Source organism: Pinus tabuliformis, chromosome 3_2 (assembly GCF_031772625.1).
Source record: "Pinus tabuliformis cultivar Carrire ecotype Pingquan chromosome 3_2, CPIR1, whole genome shotgun sequence".
Lineage (NCBI taxonomy): Eukaryota > Viridiplantae > Streptophyta > Pinopsida > Pinales > Pinaceae > Pinus > Pinus tabuliformis.
Genome location: NC_142302.1, coordinates 1,217,799,143 through 1,217,824,729, shown reverse-complemented (window position 1 = coordinate 1,217,824,729; position 25,587 = coordinate 1,217,799,143). Strand labels below are relative to the sequence as shown.

Genomic DNA, 25,587 nt, shown 5'->3' with positions numbered 1-25,587 from the left:
CTCCTAGCCACTGCAACTGTCACTCCGACACTCCTCTGTACCAATTGACACTCGTCCATCTTGCTACTACTAATCTAGGCTCCTGTAGCAAGGTATTGATCCAAGAGGTGGATTCCTCAAGGATCCTACCCATTTGCAGTTCTTTCGAACTACAGTTCTATATCACCCCACCTCTGGGAAATCATGGGAAACCCCTCCTCGATTTGTGTGGATGCTGCCTTCGGATCATGCTTCTCATCCTTGTCCTTCTTTTTGAGAGGACACTGTGTAGCGTAGTGACCAAGTTCACCACACTAGAAGCATTTGATCTTCAAAATATCTTTCTTCTTTCGCTGCTCCTGCTGCCCCTTAGATGCAAGGGCTGCATTTTCATCCTCCTCCTTCGGCTTCGTCCCACTGCTGTTGCTGCTACTGTCAAGTTTGCACTTGACTAAGTCTCTCCTCATCTCTTCTTGTTGAAGAGCGGCCCACATCCCTTCCCAATCTGGCAATCTTTCTCTGCCCAGGATGCTCTGGACAAACACTTGCCATTCTTCTGAGACTGAATTTAGAGCCAGTGTCACCATCTTGGTAGGTTGAGGTGTTGACCCCATAGCTGCCAATGAGTCTCAGATCTCTTGAAGTTTCGTAAGGTACAAATCAATGTATTCCCCCTTCTACATCTGCGTGGATCTCATTTTCTGCTCCAAGTACATCTTCCACTGCTTGGAAGATCCTTTGTATAGCGTGGCCAAAGCTTCCCACATTTGTCGAGCAGTATCCTTGCCAGCAATGTGACACACTACATGATCCCTCACTTCGTCGAGGATCATCCTCTTGGCCTTCGCCATCTCGGCCTTGTACTTCTTGAGCGGATCTGGATCCGCGAGTACAACTACCACACTGTCGACGTAAGTTTTGAGATCGTGCTCATCTAGAAGGCATGAGATCCTTGCCTTCCAGATCACATAGTTGGATGCTCCCTCCAACTGATCCTGATCTCACAACCCATTTGCTGCCATCTCTGCCAATGAGTTGTCGAACTACCTCCTCTCTCCTCTATGCAGCACTAGGCTGGCCTACGCACTCCCTGCTGGAGTTAGTAGATCTGCTCCTATTTGCTGTTGCTCAACACTTGAGAAATCAGACTTCTTAGCTTGAAGTCCTCTGAGGAAGAATTCCCTCAACAGTGTCTCTCTTCTTCCTTCTGACAATTTTTTGCCTCAGCAACTGCTGTAGAAAATTGCGTCACACCAAAAACTTCCTCTTCGCGGAAGCTGCTGCGCAGCTACCTCTTACACTGGCAAAATTCGATCTGGAAGTCTTATCTCTCTGTCGACTCACTTATAGAGAGAACTTCCTCGAAAATCTTTGCCTGGCCTGGACTATGCAATCCCTCTGGATTCGATTTGCTGCCTATGCAACACTTCAACCCTCCTCTTCAGTGCTGGGTTCTTCCAGATCTGCTCTCTTGCTTCACCCGCTACTCTGATACCATGTGAAAGTTTGAATACTCGAATCACCACTGCAACAACTGAGTAAACTCCTTCTATTTGTTAATTACTGAAAAAATTATTTACTGCTTCCTACAACAAATATCGAAACTAATACACTGCAACCTTCACCAATTAAAATTACATGTGGAAACAGGTCACTGAGCAAGAAAGAAATACACAACACATTACACAATTTTTTTTGGACAAATGTCCTTGAAAAAACCCAATGCGGGAAAACCGGTGCAACAGCGGTAATTCTGAGTACAATTCGTTGGATGCCCAACTGGCTATCTGATACAAGGAAAAACTGGGAAAAATAAATTGTGAGATGATCTCATCCTGTCAACGGAAGAATCGGCTTTGATCTCGCTGGAAATGAGCCTCTGCGTCCCCTTCTTCGTCATCCTCTGCGCAGAACTGCGTCAAGCCCACACAGTCTCTGCGTCACCTCTGCTGGGATTGCGATATCCCTCTTGTTGGTCCTTTGCTGGCTGGAAACTTCAACTCTCAGCTTCCCGGTCTCACACCCGACTCCCGACTTCTGAAACTCTCACAAGACAAAGAGGGCTCATGGAAGCTCAAAAATCAAAGTGATCAGAATGATTTCGAACCAGGACTAGAGCAAAGATCTCGTCGTCCTGATCGCAGTGATGTGAATGATTCATCAAACCGAGTCCGTATGCGAAAGTTAGGAGCAGTCAAAGTTCGGTTGACTTTGGTGACTGGGTAGGCTTAAGGAGGCCACAATTTGGACAAAACCCAGCGATCGGATTCCGGCCAACCTGGGCCAGATTCTGGGCGAATTTGTGGCCTGGTTAATTTGCCTCCTTCGGTCCTTTTTCAAATTTTAAACAATAACTATGTTCATTTTAAAAGATATATATATATATATATATATATATATATAGGGGTGGCAGGCTACCACCCCCGCCACCCACCAAACTCATTACATAACAAATAAAAAAAAACTGAACCGACGGGCCGTGACCTAGGCGGTCTATCCTCCTCTAACCTCCCAAATATATATACACCATATATATTATAAGGGCAGTGGGGGGGCCACCACTACGCCCCACCAAATGGAACCATGTGTAAGCCATGGGCGGCGAGGTTCGAACCCTCCTGTCGGAATAGCCGGCCCACCACTCGGGCGCCCACACAATAAATGAACCCAACAAACATAACAACGTACCGCCATATACATACGTGCCAACCCATAACTATGTTGCAACAACGACCAAAAACATAATGTCAACAAATGCGTGCCATCATGGGAGTTATGGGGGAGGGCCGCCCAATGCGGACCCGACCCCCCATTCAAACACATTTTTGGGTTTAAAAAGAAAAAAACGAACATAATATGGTAAAATGAGGGGCGGGGATTGACCTCTCGACCCCTCCTCCACTATTTTTGACCTTATGCCAATCCATCCACAACGAAGTTCTTGTTTGCTCCGCTGATGAAATGACATATAAACCTCATTTCGCACAATGCGCCCAGGCAGATGGAGGAACCAAGAGTGGGCACGGAAAATGAGGTAGAATATTTTTTATTAATTTTTAATGCAGGTGGAACCATCACTGAGTGAAATTTCCAGGGGGGTGAAATTTTTGCAGTGTTCAAATTGGACAAACTTTATGTCGATCTTACACCTCTTAGCGACACGAACCAGATGGCGCAGTTAGTTTCCTGATCTGAGCAGCCGATTTGCAGAGGACCCGGAGGCGGGAATCTTTAAGGGATCTAGGGGGAATCTAAAAGATTCCTTAAGCCCCAGATTTCCACTTTCTCAAAATTCAGAAATTTGATAGCCAATTTTGCACTATTCGACACCACAAATCTGATAGTGCGTTCAGATTTTCCACTTGCTCATTCTATTCTTCGTCCATTTTTCTAAGTGGAGTGCATGTGTCAGCATTCATGTGCGAGCAACCATTTTCATGCGATTCGATGGTGTGAGATCGATGGTCTGAACAACCTCTGTAGTTTGACATTTGCTTCTTCAGATGGCCCCTGGATGTGAGGTATATGCAGTGTGTTCATGTACTTCTTTGCTATGCATTGTGCTGCACAGATCCCTGTTTGATGTTTGAACTTTGATGTGGGGTCTTGTTTCTTACTTGTTTTCATGATTCCTGCTTGATGTGATGCGGAATCATTTGTGGGATGTACTTGTTGTCATGATTCATCATGTTTTGTTTGAGGTCCCTTTGTTGTATGTTGATGGGACACTCATGTGTCGCCATGCATGTTTGCATTGAGATCCCTTTTATGCCATGTTGGCGGGATGCTCATCATCATCATGCATGAGTTTATGTCATACTGATAGGAGTCCTTTTTGACTGAGAATTCCTGTAGCAAAACATCTCTTGGAGCCACTCCTGCGTGAGGGCATTTTCCTTGTATGATAGCGACATCACCTCTTATGTACATCACCACTATTGACAACACTTAATGCAGCGGCCTACACCATCTTGACACCGAGCCCGGAGACGTAGTCCCTCTTGAACGAACTCCGTTATCAACGTCTTATGTTTTCATGTGCTAATGATTGTCGTGTTCTTCTTCTTTACAACATGCAGATGTATTCATTTATGTTCCTCTAAAAATTGAATTTAACACATCACAAAAGTAAAAGGTCTTGGAAGGGTCCTTTGTCACACCTGACCCTGTATCAAGTGGTATCAGAGCGGTCTTTGCATTGATGTGAATTGCAAGCGTGAACAATGGAACGTGCAACAATAGAGGATGAAAAAGCAATGTACGAGACCATGCTCAAAAATTCCAAAAGGGTGGAAATAATGTATGAAACTCTACAAAAAGAGACAAAGGAAAAGGAGCGATTGCAGCTTCAGTTGCAAGCCACGGAAGAGGCCTTGGAAGAACTGAAGCACAACAAACATAATCTTCAAATAGAGAACGTTGAATTGAAGATGTGTCTACATGAAGAGAAAGAGGAGAAACATAGTTTGCTACGACAGCTGCAAGCAAAGGACGAGGCCTTGGAAAAGCTGCAGCGTGACCCATGTGAGGTAAAAAGTAGTTCTTTGAATTCATGTATGTGTCCTGATGATGATTTCACTGTTTTTGAAAATCATACCACAGGAATTGGCTCCAAACTGTTGAAGAGAATGGGGTATGAAGGAAAAGGCTTGGGCGTTAATGGCCAAGGCATTGTCAACCCCATCAAAGTAGAAGAATTACCCCGTCAGACAGGACTTGGGTATGTCAGAAAGGAAGTTGGGGAATGCGCCGAGATGGCTGGCGAACCACCAACAACAGATGAAGAGAAGCCCTCATCAGTGCTTTCCAAATCGACAGAGGAGGTAAAAGATGTTGATTTCCTTTCGGTTTCGTCCAATTACAGGGACAAACATGAGGCTCCTTACAAGGACGAGGCACGAGGAGGAAGAAGAACTTGGTGTTAATAACCAAGGCATAACTCAACCTTTGGAGGTTGTGCATAAACATCGATTTGCAGTCTTGGGATACATCGGGGGAGAATGCTCGAAGGTGTCAGATTCTTCCGAGACATTGTCGAAATCGTCAAGGAAAGAGAATGATGGGAACACATCCCCATCATCCCATGGTAGTTTCCATTGCAAGAAGAGAGTTGAGGCAAGCTCTCATCGCCATACTTACACCAGAGATGACAAGGAAAGGTATAACCAGTTTCGATATTTGAATGTTCATTTCGATTATAATCATGTTGTTAATGATGAATGTAAAACATGGCATCGAAAGACATGTACCTTTTGTGGATTACATAACCATACATTTTATAAGTGTTGGAAAAGAATAGCAACACAAACAAAGAAGAGGCGTGAAAGACCCTCTCAACAACAAGTAAAGAAACATGCTAAACATATCTGGAGGAAGAAGACCTATTGCAGTCATTGCGACAGAAGTGGCCATCAAAGAGCCACATGTTGGAGGCTCCATCCAGAGCAGCGCCTTAAAGACAAAGCGTCGGTGCATGAACCAGGTGAAACAATTGTTCGACAAGCAAAACCACCACAGGGGGATGACCCATTCACAACAATAAGTGAAAAATGGTTTCTAGATAAGTTAGCATCTCATGGTCGTGTTTTTGTAAAATCATTTGTTGCATTTTAAAATGTAAAAGTGATGATGTGTTTTCCATCACTTGTTCAGCAACAATGATGTCTGGTATTATTTTGAGTTCCATGATAAATTGTGAAGGTGATGTCGTGTTTCCATCACTTGTCAAAGCAAATAGTGTTTGACCTTATCTTTGTAAATCATGTGTTGCTGTGATGATGTGTTTTCCATCACTTGTTGGAGCAACAATGATATGTTGGCCTTGTTTTCGTAGCTGGGGTATTGCGTCCATCTTGTTGTAAACTTGACCACCGAGTATGTGTTATAAACTCGTGGCAAGTGTGGACGCTTGGGTCATTAGCTGGTCATGAAAGTCAAGCATGTAATTTGCGAAACAAAGTACTATAGGTTGCAAAAGTAGCAGGTGTTGGCTCATCGCTTAAGGCTTTGAGGAACAAAGGTGAAGGAGATGGAAGCGAGGCCTTTCATGACACTTGTGATGCAGACAAGGTACATAAAAGTTGCAGACCCTCCAAAATCTCCTCAGTGGGGAGGATTGATCCAAGTGCCTCTAGAAATACACAGAGGACAAAGAGGGCTCATGGAAGCTCAAAAATCAAAGTGATCAGAATGATTTCGAACCAGGATCATAGCCAAGATCTCGTCGTCCTGATCGCGGTGATGTGAATGGTTCGTCAAATTGAGTCCGTATGCGAAAGTTAGGAGCATTCAAAGTTCGATTGACTTTGGTGACTGGGCAGGCTTAAGGAGGCCACAATTTGGACAAAACCCGGCCACCAGATTCCGACCAACCTGGGCCAGATTCCGGGCGAATTTGTGGCCTGGTTAATTTGCCTCCTTGGGTCCTTTTTCAAATTTTTAAAGATGACTATGTTCATTTTAAAAGATTAAAAAAATATATATATTCCACCAAACTCATTACATAAAAAAAAAAACAGAACCGACAGGCCGTGACCCCCACCAGTCTACCCTCCTCCAACCTCCCATATATATACACCATATATATAAGGGCAGTGGGCGGGCCACCTTCGGTGGACTCGGCCCACGCCCCACCAAATGGAACCACGTGTAAGCCTTGGGCGGCGGGGTTTGAACCCGCCCAGCCGAAATGGCCAGCCCACCACTGTAGCGCCCACACAATAAATGAACCCAACAAACATAACAACGTACCGCCATATACATACGCACCAACCCATAACTACGTTGCAATGGCCATCGAAAACATACTGTCAACAAATGCGCGCCATAACGGGAGTTATGGGGGATGGCTGCCCAATGCGGACCCGACCCCCCCATTCAAACACATTTTTGGGTTTTAAAAAAAAAAAATGAACATAATATGGTAAAATGAGAGGGGCGGGGATTGACCTCCTGACCCATCCTCCACTATTTTCGACCTTATGCCAATCCATCCACAACGAAGTTCTTGTTTACTCCGCCGATGAAATGATATATAAACCTCATTTCACTCAATGCGCCTAGGCAGATGGAGGAACCAGGAGCGGGCACGGAAAACGAGGCAGAATATTTTTTATTAATTTTTAATGCAAGTGGAACCATGAATCAGCGAAATTTCCAAGAGGGTGAAATTTTTGCAATGTCCAAATTGGACAAACTTTATGTCGATCTTACACCTCTCAGCGACACGAACCAGATGGCGTAGTCAGTTTCTTGATCTAAGCAGCCGATTTGCAAAGGACCCGGAGGAGGGAATCTTCGAGGAATCTAGGGGAATCTAAAAGATTCCTTAAGCCCCAAATTTCCACTTTCTCAGAATTCAGAAATTTGACAGTCGATTTTGCACTATTCGATGCCACAAATCTGATGGTGCGTTCAGATTTTCCATTTTCTCATTCTATTCTTCGTCCACTTTTCTAAGTGGAGTGTAGGTGTCAGCGTTCATGTGCGAGCAACCATTTTCATGCGATTCGATGCCGTGAGATCGATGGTCTGAACAACTTATGCAGTTTGATATCCGCTTCTTTAGATGGCCCCTGGATGTGAGGTATATGCAGTGTGTTCATGTACTTCTTTGCTATGCATTGTGCTGCACAGATCCATGTTTGATGTTTGATGTGGGGTCTTGTTTCTTACTTGTTTTCATGATTCCTGCTTGATGTGATGCAGAATCATTTGTGGGATGTACTTGTCATGATTCGTCATGTTTTGTTTGAGGTCCCTTTGTTGTATGTTGATGGGACATTCATGTGTCGCCATGCATGTTTGCATTGAGATCACTTTTATGCCATGTTGGCGGGATGATCATTATCGTCATGCATGAGTTTGTGTCATACTGATAGGAGTCCTTTTTGATTGAGAGTTCCTATGGCGGAATATCTCTTTGGGCCACTCTTGTGTGAGGGCATTTTCCTTGTATGATAGTGACATCACCTTTTATGTACATCACCATTATTGACAACACTTAATGCAGCGGCCTACATCATCTTGACACCGGGGCCTGGAGACGTAGTCCCTCCTGGACGAACTCCGTTATCAATGTCTTATGTTTTCATGTGCTAATGATTGTCATGTTCTTCTTCTTTACAACATGCAGATGTATTCATTTATGTTCTTTTAAAAATACAATTTAACACATCACGAAAGTAAAAGGTCTTGGAAGGGTCCTTTGTCACACCCGGACTTGGATCAACAGGAATTCGATCTCTCTCTCAGTCTCTGCGATGCCACAGGGTAGCTCTGCGTGGCCCAACATCAACCTCTCTGGACGTCGTTCTGCCCTCTCTGCCTTGTACTCTCCGGCCAGGAAAATCTTCCCTCCGGATACTATCCCTGCCCCTCACTACAAAGGATCACTTCGAATTCCTCTTTGGACCACTGCTGTGCTTCAGAAATTCGATCTTCTGATCTCTACTCGATGTGTCTTCCGAATGCCCATCAAGCCTCCTCTTATGATCCTTCTGTTGAGAACCAAAGACCCAGATTAGATCCTAATCAATGGCTCAGATCATTTTGGTTTGATCCTCGTCTTCTTCTAGAAGTTTCACGCACAGTTAGATTAATACCCTTTAATTATTTTAATTTCCTAAGTTTAGACTTAGGCACCCATTAAAAATAATTATTTATTTAAATAAAACCTTCTCCGGGTGGAATTTCCCCAAACGATTTATGGGTATTGTGGAATACATGTGTCCTAGCCTCCTTGCAAATTTTGAGGCTTAGAGCACATCCGATGCTACCATAAATCAACACTAACATGCACCTCATTGTTAATCGTTACATTAACAACTGAGCGCCTTCTTTATGTTGTCAATGTGTTGTCGTTGTGATACTCGTGCTATAATGAGGACATCATAGAGCCAAAACTGCACCAATGTAGCCTCTTATCAATCCATGAGCTCGAGGTGCTCCTCGTACCAACAACAGCACTCCGTCCATCCAACAACCATCCATCGAGCACGAACATCGTGTGTTGTCAGGTCTGTTAGAGGTCCCAGCGCGCTATGTACTCATACTTGTTGTCTAGTACGACGAACCCCAACCGCTGGTGGTTTTGTGGGTCACACAGCCTCGGACACTATGCACCACGTTCCATCCACAATAACCCTCTCTCCATGTGCATCTAGATTCAGTGGCTTCCATGTACGTTTGGGTGGCAGCACCATAACTACTTGTGCCACCCTCGATCAGTTTTCTACGACAAATTTGGATGATTCTCCATTGCCTGGCCAATCGTGACACCTTGGTCTGCTACTCTACATCTGCCGCTTCACTGCTGCGGCTTGTGCTACCACTGTTGTTGGCTCCTCTCTACCGCCATGCTCTGTCAGCCCTCACTTGCCAGCCGCCTTTGCTTTGTTATCGTGTGCTACGCTTGGTTCTTGGAGCGCGTGCTTCTGTGCCGCCGTTGTTTGGCAGCTATTGGCCACTAGCCATCAAGCCACGTCCCTTGTTGCGCCTTCCTTCTGCAGCTATGGCTCAACGTCTCTGATTTGAGGCCACAAATTTCCACTACCGGTGGTTTTTAGAGTTGTCGGCTCAACCTATTTCCGTTGGTGGGTGGTTGGCCATTGGCTGAGTCTTTCGAGTGGCTAGTTGGCCACTCCTCCTCTTGACAGCGCTATGAGACGACTCTGCCCCCTGTAGTCGATCCTGATGGCAGAATGGGTCTTTTAAATGACTTCAAAAAAATTGGCCTTGCTTGTCGCCAAAAAAATCTCTTCAGCTCTCGGTTTACCTTTAAAAATTCTGCCTTGCACGATTGTGGCCAAGCCTGACCCCGATGACCCTGTATGAATCTGGCTTTTGTGATTCTGAGATCAATTTTCTTCAGAGTTCTAGCTTTGATACCATGTTAGTTTTCAGAAACCAACACCTTGCATTTAATTCCTAGCATAAAACTTATTGATTAAACACACAATTAGGTTCCTAAAAAATTCAACGGAAGCAATTTTAAACAACGATCTTAATCACATTGACACAAACAAATCTTTTCTCAATCAAATCAGTTCATCATTAAAAATGTTTAGAACCTACTTGGGCTCCCATACTGGGATAATGGCCCAACTGAGAAAATACAAAATATAAGATAAACCTGGATTTGATCCAACATATTTGCCTTAGATCAGTGCTCGATCTTCTTTGAAGATTTGGATTGCCAGCCTCTTTGCACTCCCTTGGACCCAACACTCTGGATTAGTGCAAAGAGGCTGGTAATCCAAGGGAGTGCAAAGAGGTTGGCAATCCAAGGTTAGGATTAGCCTTGCTTTTATAACTTATATTGAGCCAAAACCCTAATCCTAACCCTAATCTGAAGACTGAAAGTGATTGACAACCAAGATTAGATCTCACCCAACTCACTAAAGTAAACTACATTACTTTTCCTAAGTTTCTATCAGCTCAATAAGACAACATATTAATATGTGTTTTTTCCTTACACTTAGGCTGAAAGTGATTGACAACCAAGATTAGATCTCACCCAACTCACTAAAGTAAATTACATTACTTTTCCTAAGTTTCTATCAGCTCAATAAGACAACATATTAATATGTTTTTTCCTTACACTTAGGCTAAGTTACTTTAGCAACTTGCTTACACTAGAGCAAGTGTTTTAAGGAGAATGTAAACGACTTCTGCATGCTTAGACACAAGGCCTGTGCAGAAGTACCTGCCCGAGCTACAAGAGTCAACACATCTTTGTCTTTTCTTTCAACCAATTTCTCTCATCCTGTAAATATGGAGTTTGGAGTGAGATACAACATTGTCTTTGCGCTGGACTGCTAAAGTGTGCTCGTCTTCGATGTGTGCAAATTCCCATATATTCTCCATGCATTGTAGTCTGACATGTAGGGACAATTCTAAGGCACATGCCAGACATGTCAAATGCATGTCTGGGACATGTTCAGTATCTGACATGCAATATGTGGATGCGCAGGCCCTGGGGGATTGTCCTGTTTCTCAGGTTTTGGTGATGTAAGGATATTTTGGTTCTATCTTCTTAGTGAGATGGATCAAATTTTCTAAGTTTGTTAGAGGGCATGAGGTCAGCTAGGGGAGAGGAACTAAGAACTGGCCTGAAACACCAGAAAAATCTCTGTAAATCTTTTCTTGCCTGTTGCATTTTATGAGAGGCTTCTCTGCATTAGCATCACTCCAAGTTCTCCCGTCAGTGTAACTAGATTTAACAATGTTAAAAAAATCTGATTCTCTAAAAGTTCTGGTCTTTACAATCTGACTGAGTTTTAAACTTTTAAGTTACCATTCTTGATAGTTATGGCATTCAGATTCATCTCTATGGAGCATTCATTTATAGCTATTGTGTTTCTCAATCTTACTGTAAAAGCTTGCTGCTTTGTCGTGAGAACTCTGATGATTGGTCTACTTCTGTTGAATGCTCTAAATTATCTGCAATGATAGAACAGTTATACAGCTAGACAGACAAAACATGGCTTTATTTCAACTTATAACTTTTTTAATAACGCATGATACTCAAAACTGGTTGTGGAGCCCTTTTAGGGTGACGATGCTAATTTTTATTTTCAGGACAAATTCTTGATGGCGTTTGTCTGTATTACTAAAAATAGTCAAATTTTTAAATATTTTTGGGCATACACATGTCTAATTTTTGTCGTGCATTTTGCATGGAAAAGATGTATTTATATTTTTGTTTAATTAAATCCTGCAGATTTAACTTCCAGTGCAGTGGCTGGCATGAACAAGGAAAGGAGGAAAATGGCTTCTAATGCAAAAAAGAACCCAGTTTGTTCCTCAAGAACGACAGAATTAGTTGATGTTTGGAATGGTAAACCCTTATCTGATAGAAAGATTCCAGATTTTCCACGCACTTTCATCAATTTAGAAGAAAATGAAATTTCCAGTCCAGATGGCATAATCCGAAAGGGAGCGACAATGACAGCTGCTCAGGATAGTGGAAGATCAAAAACTGATGTTGTGAATGATCAGAGGATGTTTTCGTCGAGGACAACACATCCATCTGAGAATAAACTAACTCCTGAATTTATCAAAACACAAGAATGCCTTAGGAAAAGTATTTTAGAATTGAATTCACGGGTTGAGGATCCATTGCCCAATGCATTGCGAGTTGCTGAAGGTCAGGTGTCCATGAAAGAAAGTGTTCCTTCTGCTGCTCCAGTAGATGGAAATGAACAATTAGAAAATTCAACAAGTGAAGTTGACATAAATTTATTACAGAAGACTCACAATGATAAGGATAATCAGGCCCAGTGTTTGGAGGCAAGAGGGGTTGGACATCAAAATGGCAAATGTCATAGTGAACGATTGAAATGTAGCTTAATGGATAGAAATCCAACTGCTCGGACATATGAGGTAAAATTTTCAATATCTCATATTTAAAATGCAGTATTTTTACTGATATCTTCCGATAAAATAATTTCAAGCACTTTTGTATTTCAATTCGCTACATTGAACTGAGGGAATACTTCAATAGGCATTCTTCAGGGAATTTTCATTTGATTTCCAAGGCAATTTCAAGAGTTGGGATTCTATGTGCTGCATAGTTGGTCTTTATTGAAAATGTATTGTTCTTCTAATTGGTCGTTTTTGGAAATGTATTGTCCATCTAATTGATCTTTTTTGGAAATGTATTTTTTTGGTAAAACAAGAATGTTATGAATATTTTTGATATAAAACAATAAAGGAACATGTTTTCCTCTGTATTTCTGGAATTGGGGAGTTCTGTCCACTTATTTTGGATACCCCAACTAGAAATGCCTTGCTTGCTTCATGAGGGAAATATTTGACATAGATATTTTTTATTAAATTATTTCTAACCCCAGCAACCTTGTTAAATTATTTCCTAGATGATCAGATCTACTGAAATAAAAAAAATGGCTTAGATTTTAACACTTAAATATTACAGCAGAAGCAAAAAACCAATACACCAATGTCAAACACATGCACACATAGGATTTCTGCCTTTCAACTCTGCTGTTTCATTAATTAAATTCCACAACATACAAGGGAACCACTGCTGGGATAATGGCCCTTCGAGGAAAAATACCAATACAACAAGAACCTCAAATTAATCCAACTAATCATATCTTTGATCTGTCCTTTGATCCACTAGCTGATTTGGATCCTCCCCTTGCTGCCCCTTGCACTCTTACTCAAACCTTGCATGCTTTGATGAAAGCCTTTCTCCACCCATTCTCTAAGATCTCACTTTCGTTGCGTCTTGTGCTCAATATTTGTCTTCTCCCTTAGCCTAGCCTTGCTTTTATAAGTTTAAGTGATTGACAGTTGAGATTACATCACTTTAGATCAATGATTAAGATTCATCTAATTCACTAATGCAAATAACTTTTTCATTTCATTAAATTAACTCACTTTGTTTTATAAAAATCATTTACTTTAATAATTAAAGTAATTGCTAAGCTTAAGGGTCAATGGTGACTTCCACATACCTAGAGTCCTAGACACTTAGGCTTGTGCGGAACTACTTCCTAGAGCTACTCTTATCAACACTCTCTCTTAGCAAGGAAGGTACTTCTTGAAAAGCCACCTAGAATTCGCTGCCCTTTTGGACCTTGCCCAATGTTGCATGCATCACCCTTCACCATGGCTTTCCTTCGAACCTCTTGGTCTACTGCCTCTTTGATAATACTACTCATAAGTGTTCAGAAACTTCTTCAAGAGCCTGCTTTCTCTGAATGTGCTACCAAGAGCCTCCACATGCTCTTGAACATCCCTCATGTCTACTCAAACCACCTGGGTCTCTTGATAGAATTGGAAGGAGCCCACTAACTTCTCCTTACATGAAGGTTGACTTATGCATGCTACTCTACCTTAGGAGCCTCCCACTCCTCGTCCTCTCACTGTTGGTGGCAACTCACGAGACTTCTAGATGCCAAGTGTTGAAGAATGTAACTCCTGGTAGGTTATCACCTTATCACTATTTTTGAACCGGAAGGTAAGTAGTTGGCAACTTCATTTGCGTATTGACATCTACTAAGCACTGCTTGCAGGCTCCGTACTTGATTCCCAGAGTGAGTGGCCTAAAGAATCATAATATAGTGTTTCTCTCGTGAGATCCGAGTCAGCACTGGCGAGAAAAGATCTTAGCATAGATATGATCTCAATGAAGACACAGTCGCAAGGCTATAATCTCAGCTAAAGGTGCAACTTTGAGACAAAGTGTCTTCTCATCATGATTATGCTTAGACTGTGTGTGCCACTGTGGGATCCTGAAATCATCTCCTTCATCGAGACTGTGACTGTATTTTCTTTTATGACTGCGTTTTAGTATTGAGACTGTGGTTATAAGGAGGTCGAGACACACTTATCACTTGCACTGAGACACTGTTCTTCATTGCTGAAACACTATCCTTCATCACCGAGATCCTGTATTTCATCACTGAGATTTGTACCTTCCTGTACCCATCCGAGATTTCAGACTTGTCCGAGATTCTTGTTTCTTGTGGTGACCTCAATGGGGTATTTATAGTTGTTTCCTCTCCATAATTAGCCGACATGACAGTGTGAAACGTTGTGTCTCTATTTGCAAGCCGACATGACTTCTTTAGCTTATTTAATTTATTTGTAGGCCGACATGACTGTGTTTTGCATCGTTTTGATTGCAGACTTCTTCTTGTGCTTGTCTTGGAGGGTTATGTTTGTCTTGGAGGGCTGTTTAGACTTTTCTATACATGACATTGACTCTTTGACATCCTAAGGCTCTCAATGGGAGCCACTAAATAAATAAACCTCTTTCTTATGAAACCCATGCAACAAGGAATAATAAATTCATTTTACAAAAATCATAATTACAATGTCATGAAGATCGAACTTAGTTACAATTTCTTCAACACTCCCTCTTAACTAGGGAGGTATTCATGATAGTACTTGGTCATTCTCAATCTGAAGAATTTCTCAGAAGAAGAATCAGATTGGTCCCATCTGTATAACATCATAGTAACCAACATTGTTTCCACAATTCGACCTTGATTGACAACTCTATATCTCATTAGATCAGAGCACAATGTTGGCGAGACCAATGACTATAAACACCTTCATCATTGTCTCTCAAGGTACATACCCACCCGGGTGTTCACTGAGTATGACCTTCTAGGACTATTCTTATCTTGGTTTCCCAACCCTCAAAGAATATCGGTCCTCTTGCCTAGTCTTGTCTTGGATGCCCTACACATCCTTAAAGAGCATCGGATGCCAGATGATTACCCAATCCTCCATTCTTTCTTCCAAAGTGAATGACAAGAATGTTGGTGTCTATCTCTCCCTCTCAACTAGGGAGGATATCATGTGTTTACATTTCTTTTCATGGCCTTCACTTAGACTTACAACTATTAGTCTTGGTCTAGTGCATGAGGCAACTTCGTCTGGTTGAGATAACTAGTTCGATCTCAAATGAGTTTTCTAGAATAAACTCAAATAAGTCTCTAGACCTTTTGGTAGTCAACTTCGACTTCTTCTTTTCAGATTCTACTGAGCCTGTGGTCTAGTATGAGATTCTTCGATTCCCCCGAGGATTCTTAGTCTCCTATAATAGGTCTTGTGACCTACTGAGACAAATTATGAGGCCTTTTAACCTATCTTCAAACAAATTGAGGCTCCTTTTTCAGAACTAGTTATTGCAGGACTTCATCCTTCTTTATTCTTGACCAGTGGGCATAAAAGAAAAATTCGCATTTTCATAGGACTGGTGTCTAGAAGTGTGGAGGGCTAATGCAAGCCCAAGCTTTGATTTTTTCCAAGGCCGCTCTTCCACCATTGCTCTGATACCATGTTGATTTTCCAAGGATCTCTAAACTTGATAATTACATCTTATGATTTCTTAGGTTAGTCTTTTCCTGCATTCACATTCATCATAAAGTACATGAAGATCTCAATAGTAGAAACAAAATGCCAGTAGGATCATAAAGAGACAGCCAAACAAGAGACAAAATGATTTACCTTGTGAAACCCCACATGGGGAAAAACACAACCACCTTTCTTTAGAGATCATTAAGTTCAACAGAGATTCAATCTGAAAATTTCCTGTGAAATTAAATCAAATCAAATTGACCAGTGATTAAATAGAGATAAAATTCACCCTCATGAAATTTCGGCCTCTCGCCTCAGAAAATGCGTCCTCTCATGCCTCAAAAATTTCCTCAAATTCGTTCTCTTACTCTTCCTCAAATTGGTTCAAAATTTTGCCTCAGAAGATGTCTTATGTGATCCAAAAATCTGCCCCAAATGGATAGGACGAGTAGCCTATTTCTAGTGAACAAAAGTGCCCCAAATGGTGTGACCATTGGGCTGAGTTGATGTGAGCATGTTGAGGCCAACCTTATATTTTGGGGGCAAAAAATCAGTATTTAAAAATTCAAAATTCCCTCTAATTAAAGCCGACATGATGAATATGTATACATATATTTGGAGGGCTAAAATACCAATTATGAAGACCGACCATAGCTACAAAAATTCAACAAGGCCTTATCTAGTAGACCAAAGATGATGACACCTTCCCAATCCAAATGAAGTCTTAACTGAAAAATATTGAATCTAAAGATAAAGCCTCTACATCTAGTTCAAATATTTCTATTGATCCAATCTCTCATTACACAACAATTTAAGGATTTCCAATTGACCATGAAAGAATTGCTGCAAGGCCAACAAACATCTATGAAAGAATTGATACAAAGCTAACACGTCATGCAAAACAAAATAATTCAATTGGGAAGGAATGAACAATCTTTTACCCTAAGAAGTAACTTCCAACCTAAAGGAATTTATAAAACTATCAAGGAAATAAACCTTTGAATCCTTTAGAGTCTAATAATGCCTTAGATCAGTTTAATCCTCATTTTTGTTGAGTTTGTGATGCATTCCACTCAGAGCTCATTTGTGTTGCCTTTGCAAAAGCATGGGATGCACATTACTCCAATTGATCAGGAGTACCCGATACACGCGCTTTGTTCTCCTTTTCGGGAATAGGTACTTATTTATTTGTCTAAAGTCGTCAAATTGTCTGCCTTAAAAAGTCAAATCCGGAAGGTCCTTGGTTTCAAAAGTCTTAGTATTGTTGAAAGTTCCAAGGCTAGTAAGAGCGTTGAGGCTAGACAACTTGTTATAAATCAAGTTGAGGATCCTCGAATATTCCTTACCTCAGCCATGTTCAATAGGCTCGGTAAGAATTTGTTATGTATAAAATTAATATATGTTATCCTTTAGTTTAGGAAGGGGCACGATCAAAAGATTATGCCCCCTCATTGTTGATTTCTGGTAGCACCGGATGTGCTTCTAAGTCTCAAATTTTGCAGGGAGGCTTGGGTACATGTATTCCAAAGAACCCAAAAAGCTTTTTGAGAAATTCCACCTAGAAACAGTTTTATTAAAATAATTAATTATTTTTAAAGGGACCCTAAGTCTAAACTTAGGAAGATAAAATAATTAAGGGGTATTAATATAAACTGTGGGTGTAACTTCTAGAAGAAGATGAGGATCAAGCAAAAATGATCTTAGCCATTGATTAGCTTGTAATTTGGGCCGTTGAATGTCAACGAGGAGATTATTTAAGGAGGCTTGAGGGTCACTTGGAAGGACACAGAGAGAGAGAGTTCATAGAATCGATTTCCAGAAGTAGAGCAACTCCCGGGAGATTTTCGATAGTGAGCTTTTGCAATGAGGGGCAGTGATAGTTCGGTTGGAGTATCTTCTCCAGGACCCAGGATATACAGCAGAGAGGCAGAGAGACACCAAGAGGAGGTAGCGCATACCCAGGAGGGGTTGACGCTGGGCTAGAAGGGCCTACGCAGAGCTAGAAGGGCACACGCAGAGGTAGCGCAGTCTTCCAGTGTAGAAATCTGAAATCTCTCGGGAAGCTGAGATTTCTGAGCTGGGAGGGTTGGAAACTGCTCCAGAGGGCAGACGTTTCCCAGTTGTGCTGACGCAGAGCCTGTTGACGCTGACACAGGGCCTACGCAGGGTCGATGTAGAGCTTGTTGACGCTGAGATAACCAAGGACAGTTGGTTCAATTGCTGGAACACTTGGAATTGTTGAGTAGAGTGAGGTAATCTCACTAAGTTTTTTTGCCAGTTTATTTTCTTTGTAACTAGATTGCTGAAGGGCATCTAGAGTTGTATTAAAAAACTACTGCTTAATTATATAAAACCCTTAGAGTTGATGCACCAGTTTTACCGCATTGGGTTTTTTCGGGGACATTTTGTCCAAAAAATACTGTCACTTGTGAATATCTCTCTATTTGTTTTGTTCTTGTTTTGGGCAAATTAATTAATTAAGTGAAGGCTGCAGTGTGTTAGCTTCAATATTTGCTGTAGGAAACAATAAATAATTCGTTTTAGTATTTAACAGATAGGATAAGTTTAATCAATTGATGCAGTAGGTGATTCGGGTGGGATTCTCGAATTTTCACACTCATGTAAGGGCACCAAGACTGTATTTAAGCCTGGACCTCCTTGCCATTGTATTCATCATTCAGTTATATATATATATATATATATATCTGTTAATTTGTAGAGTTAAGTGTGTTCACTTCATTTGGTATTAGAGTCGCGTTATGTCCTCCATTGTCGTTGCAAATCGTTATATTCGCTGCAAGTACCAGCATTTGAGTCACGTCCTCCTGTGGCCTTTTGTGCCCTGTTCTGCTCCCCGCTCCATCTACAATTGTTTCACCGTCTCGTTCTCCTATTGTCGCTAGATATTTCCCAACTGTCCTCCGTCCACTATCAACTGTGCTTGTGCCTGTGCCAAACTCTGCCGTCCTCCATCTTAACACATCGCAGACCCTGCTCCTCTCGACCATTCGTCGTCTCTTCTTGCTGACAGTTGTTCTTCCCACAGCTACTGCCCCGTCCAACGCTATTCTGCTGTCATACTACCCGCCGATAACCCAACAACCCGACGCTCAAGCCCCACCATCATTTACCTAACAAACCTACCCCTCAAATCACCCTTTGAATCGTTGTTTAGTTTCGCGTGGGACATTAACATTTAGTTAATAAAACTATAGTTTGAAATATATATATATTTATTTATATATATATATTTATATATATACATATATTAATTAATAAACATAAATACAAATTATATAATTATATTATATAATTACAATTATATAAATTAATTAATATATGTTTAAAAACATACATATTATTTTGAATAAATATATATTAAAAAAAAAGTTCAAGTTAAGGAATAGAGTAAAGCTGGATCTCTATACACCACCACACACTCGATCAACACTACCACACACTCGATCAATGTCGTTACTGTCGATGAGCGACTTTAGTAAAAAATGATAGAACTTGAGAATACAACTAAAGGAAATGTTGAGAGCATTAAGAAGCTCAAGGATACAACAAAAAGTATGAAGAACCAACTCTAGCAAGATTATGATGACCTTCGAAGGGACCACACAACCCTTTCTAATAAGGTTGATTAGAATCACACTGAAGAAATGGGGATGCTAACATTGATCCGTTGGAGATTAAAAATTACAGCTGATCTACAACACCCAGATAATGATGCTAATCAACAACCATATTCTTCAAATACATCAAACCCATCAGACTCACATCATATCCCTGAATCTCCACATACATCTTCCATTCCAAATCCACAAAATAGTAACCCAAATTTTCAACATATGCAAATCTCAACCTAATTTCCCTTCTTCACTCCACCAATTGCCACATATCAACGCAGAGAAAAAGTCGAATGTCCAAATTTGATGGTAATGAGAAACACAGTGTAGCTTGGTTAAATAAGGCAGAGGAGTATTTCAAAATTTACAATCTTGACAATGACAATGAAAGAATCAAGCATGCATCCATGCAAATGGAAGGCAAAGCATATAATTGGTATATGTGGTGGAATAAATCCTCACATGCTATCAGTTGGAGGAAGTTCAAAGATGCTTTCTTTTAAAGATTCCAAGGTGTCAAGGAAGAAGGATTCTTCACAACACTCACCAGGCTACAACAAAAAGGAGACGTGGACGATTATACTAGAGAATGGGAAACTTTAGCTACTCGAGTACTTGGAATATCAGAAAAACTTCTTATCCAATCACACATCATTGGACTTAAACCATATCTCCAGAATGAGCTTAGGTTTCATGACATTACATCTCTAGAAGAAACAAGACGGAAAGAAAAAGCTGCAGAAAAAAAAGTTCGAAAGAATACACCTACCAAAAGTTGAAAGAGTATATTCGAGACAAAGGTTTCCCCAAACTTCTGACATGGAGTATACTGTTGAAAAATCAATGCATGAAGTAATTAGGGTTTTGATTCCTTTTTTCTTGATAATTACTTGTTATATTTGTTGGCTTCTTTATTATGTTATCTTTTGTCAAGCAATTACCAAATAAAAAATGCATGAAGATCACAAGAAGAAGAGACACAAGATGTAGGCACTCAGCCAGGGCAAAACCCCTCTCCTAGGAGAAAACGCAGTCAATCTCTTCTTCTATAATATAACCGAGTCAAAGTGAGACAATCCAAGACCTTTTGACTAAGACAAATGCCTCCTCCAATCACCAAGTCAACCTTCCTTTGAAGTAAACAAACACTGCGAAAGTCAACAAGAGTCACCTCCTTCAAAATTGCTTCAATCTGAAATTTCAGCCCCCTACAACTTATAATTTTGGACCTGCAATTATTGCAGAAATTCCGGCCCCTGCAACTTGCCCAAAAACCATAGAAAACTCGCACGTCTGAGAGAGAAGATAACCCAAAGCTTTGATTTTTGTTCTTCCTTTGATTTGACCTTCTTGTCTTTGACTTCACACTTCTTTTTCTCTTCTTGCACTGCAGATGAACTTGTTGATGGATGGATGCCAAATAGGTCGAATTCTCCTTCTATTTATACTGCTTCCACAAGGTTGAATTGCCCCAAATTGGGCCGACTTCATCAAGGTATGTCTGACTTGGTGAGGAGGTGAAATATGACTGTTTTGACTCAAAATATTTTTTCTCTACATGATACAAAGGCTCAAGAGGGGTCTAATAAATATGACAATGGCTCTTATGACCCAAGAAAACCCCAAAAGCCTACAATGAAGGCTTAGACCTAATAAATAAGTAAAAGGAGCATGAAACCCATGCTTCAAAATATATTTTTTGCTTCTTTTTCAAATTTACAATAAATACATAATGATAAAGTACAATAACAATTATGAAGACCAACCATAGTTACATTTTCAACAAATGCAAGGTACGTTTCACCACAACTACATGAAGGAGGAAAATCTAATATAGAGATGCAAAGAATGAAAAAAGGTAAATGCAAACATTGTGGCGAAAAATGGGATTTTAGACATAGGTGTGTTAAAGGAAAGGATACCAAGAATGTGTATAAATGTGAAGCAATCAATGACTTAGATAGTGAAGAATCAGACATAGAAGTTGAGGATTCTCAACAATTTTCTCCAAATTAAGATAACAAAAATATTCCGCAAGTATTGTTATCAGCCATGACAGGAATATCTCAGCCTAAGACATTAAAGTTAAAAGGACATATCAAAAAGAGCAATGTAATGGTTCTAATAGATATAGGAAGCACTCAATTTTTTTGGACTTAAAATATAGCTAAAAGACTCAACATTTTCACATATCCAATGCCTAATATGAAAGTGATGGTAGCAGATGGAAAGAAGATTGAAAAAGTAAGAAAATGCCATAAGGTCAAATTGCAGATTCAGGACTACAATCTAGAGTCCCCATTTTACAGTACCACTTGGAGGAGTGGATGTGGTCCTAGGTATCCAATGGCTGCAAACCTTAGGCACTTACTCTGCCAACCATCAAAAGCAATTTATAAAGTTTCGATGGGAATGGTAAAAATATAAGCTATATGGTTTTCAACCACCTCAGAATCAAATTGTATCATCCTACCAGATGATGAAGCTGATTCGAAAAGGAGCACCAACGTACACAGTGCAGTGTCATCAAATGGAAATGTTGGCTTCAAAATTGATTAGCAAAGAACCACTTGAAGTTCAGGAGTTAATTCAAAAACACAAGAAGGTATTCCAAGATCTTCCACTACAAATGCCACTTGAAAAAGAAATTGAACACGTAATCAAAGTGAAATCGAGATCAAATCCTGCCAACATCAAGCCATATAGATATCCACATCATCAAAAAACTGAAATTGAAAGGTTAGTCCAAAATCTTTTAAAGTGTGGTATCATCACAAAAAGTAGAAGTCCTTACGTTGCTCCAGTAGTTCTAGTCCAAAAGAAGGATGGATCATTTAGACTATGCATAGATTATAGAGGATTGAAGTAGATAGCAATTAAGAACAAGTTCCCTATTCCCTTTATAAACAAAATGTTGGATGAACTTCATGGAGCCAAGTATTTTTCAAAATTGGACTTGCGATTCTGATACTACCAAATTAGAATAAGATTAGAAGACTTGGTGAAGACTGCCTTTTGAACTCATGAAGGTCATTACGAGTTTAAAGTAATGCCTTTTGGATTAACTAATGCTCCAACAACATTCCAGGCTACCATGAATGAGGTATTCCGACAATATCTAAGGAAGTTTGTAGTAGTCTTCTTTGATGATATTCTAGTCTATAGTAAAACATGGAAGGAGTATCTACAACATCTAGATCAAGTTCTCACTATATTAGAAGAACATCAATTTTATGCAAAGATGTCCAAATGCACTATTGGGAAGGAAGATGTAGAGTACCTTGGACACATGATATCCAACAAAGGAGTAAATGTATATCCTAATAAAATCAAGGCTATAAAAGAATGGCCCACACCAACTAACATCACCAAATTAAGAGGGTTCTTAGGGTTAATTGGATACTATCGAAGGTTTATTCGAAACTATGCTCATGTAACTGCACCTTTAACAAACCTTCTAAAGAAAAACTCATTTCAATGGGATGATAAGGCAAAAAAGTGTTTTGAAGCCTTAAATGAAATGATGTCCAATACACCTGTATTAGCAACTCCAGACTTTTCAAGGCCCTTTGTAATTGAATGTGATGCTTCAGGTTTTGGAATAGGAGCAGTGTTGATGTAGGATGACCATCCAATAGCATTTGAAAGCAGGAAGCTCAATAAAAGGGAATGTCTAAAGTCTACATACAACAAAGAAATGCTCGCCATTATGCATACGCTTGCCAAGTAGAGACAATATCTTTTGGGAAGTAATTTTCTAATACGAATAGACCATAACAATCTTCAACACCTCCTCCAATAGAAAACACTTTCTACAGAACAACAAAAATGGATCAAAAAAATTGCTACCTTTGACGTGGAAATATTACATAAAATATGGAAGGACAACGTAGTAGCAGATGCTCTGTCCAGAAAAGATGAAGAGTCATCATTACTTGCAATCTCGATTGTAGTCCTAGAATGGCTTAACAAAATTTGAAGTTAGTATGCAAAAGATCCAGAAAAATGTGCTATAATCAATAATCTTGCTTAGAATTCAAAATTCGAATGGAAAAATGATATTATTTGGTATAAAGGAAGGATTTACGTAATCCCAAATTCCAAATTTAAGTCCAAAGTTCTTAAGGAGTCCCATGATTCACTATCAACAGGACATGTAGGTTTTTTTAAAACCTACTATAATGCACGCCAATCATTTTTTTGGAAAGGAATGAATAATTATATTCAAAATTATGTAGTAGAGTGTGATAAATGCTAGATAAATAAGAATGAGAACATTATGACACCCAGACTACTCCATCCCTTAAATATTCCAAACCAAAAGTGGGAAGAAATATCGATGGACTTTATTGAAGGGTTACCCGTGTCGAATGGAAAAGAAAAAATCCTTGTAGTAGTCGACAGACTCACCAAGTATGCACACTTCATAGGAATGAAGAAATCAGACTCAACAAAACAAATCGTTGAGATATTTTGCAAGAATGTCTACAAACTACATGGGTTTCCCAAGGTCATTGTTAGCGATAGAGACACCAAATTTATTTTTGGAAGGAATTTTTCAAGCATATTAGAACATGACTTCAACATACCATTCTCAAACAGGCAATCAAATAGAAGTTTTCAATAAATGTTTAGAAGCTTACCTCCATTGTTATGGAACAAACAAGCAAAACAAGTGGGCTAAATGGTTACACCTCGCCGAATGGTGGTACAATTTCACTTATCACACTTCAGTGAAAATGACGCCATTTCAAGCTCTGTACAGCTATGAGCCTCCTTAATGGAATGACTTTGCCATTATCGAGACAAAATTTCCAGCAGTTAAAGGTCTATTAGAAGAAACCCAAATAATCGTCCAAGCACTAAAGAGAGATCTAAATATCGCAAGAAATCATATGAAGCAGCAGGCTGACCGAAACAAAACATAACAAGAATTTGAGGTTGGAGAATGGGTATTTGTTAGACTTCGGCCCTATGAGCAATTTGTTGAAATTTCTAAGTATTAACCATTAGAAATTTATTTGTATTCTTCTGGTTTATTTCTCTTGCTTGTTAATTACCAACAAGTTATTTAAACATATAAACATCGAAATAAACACAATATAGTCTCAACCATCTATAGATCAACAACTGAAAGAATTAGCAAACACACAAGTGACACCGTTATTTTTGGACAACTTGTCCCTGGAAAAACCCAACTTGGGAAAACCGATGCAACAATTCTGAGGGTTATTTTATTATGCAGTGTTTCCTCGAGTAGAATTGGGTGCCAAACTGGCTCACCCGATAGAGAAAAATAACCGGCATTAATACCTCTCTCTTCGGAAGCAGATATTCAGAAAATCTGCCCCACAAAACCCTCTCCAGCACCACTGAAGCATTGTGTCAGCCCTTCGAGGCACTACACAACCTCTACGGCCTTCTGCGTCACTCTTGCAACCCTTTGCTTGGATGACACAGGCCTTTCTGGCTCTGCGCTGTCTCTGTTGGGCTCTGTGTGGCCTGCTCTAGCTTCTGCTTCTGCCTCTCTGCCTCTACGCTGGTCTCTTGGCACTATCTCTGCCTCTCTGTCCAGTACTCACTGCCCCTCGCCGCAAACTGATCATTGATTCGACTTTACTTAGCAAACCCCGCTCTAGTAAATCGAATGAGTGATCACTCTGGTGTGTTCTCCAATTGACCCTTCCTCAAGCCTCCTCTTATACTTTTCTGTTGGTCCTTCAACGGTCGAGATTACATATCTAATCAACGGTTAAGATTGGATTTAGCTTGATCCATGTCTTTTGGAACCTTCTAACCTAGTTTTATATTAATACCCATTAATATTTTATTTTTCCTAAGTTTAGACTTAGGAACTCCATTAAAAATATTAATTATTTTAATATCTCCTAAACTGGGTAGAATTTGCCCAAACCATTTCTGGTTCTTGGAGATCTCATGTGCTTTAGCCTCCACCAGTTTTCATGGCTAGAGCACATCCAATGCTACCCCAAATCAACACTCCCTCTTAGCGAGGACCGTGCTCTAGTAATACTCCACACTGAGCATCACTTTGATTATACGGCACCGGTACGTGTGCTGATGCTAGGCCTCCTCGCCCAACATTCTCTGCGCTGCTGCATCCTGTACTGCTGCCCAT

General features: G+C 40.3%; 1 protein-coding gene across 2 annotated transcripts in view; it reads left to right on the top strand.

The window, feature by feature from the left end:
- Positions 1 to 25,587, top strand: part of LOC149185123 (uncharacterized) — a 162,286-nt gene that overhangs the window by 31,846 nt on the left and 104,853 nt on the right. For both annotated transcript variants that reach the window (XR_016257351.1, XM_089417772.1), the window contains exon 2: positions 11,702 to 12,363. Coding sequence is in view for 1 of the 2 variants with exons in the window: in XM_089417772.1 (XP_089273898.1) it covers positions 11,702 to 12,363 (662 nt within the window). In the remaining variant the exon portion in view is untranslated. The remainder of the gene's footprint in view (positions 1 to 11,701; positions 12,364 to 25,587) is intronic.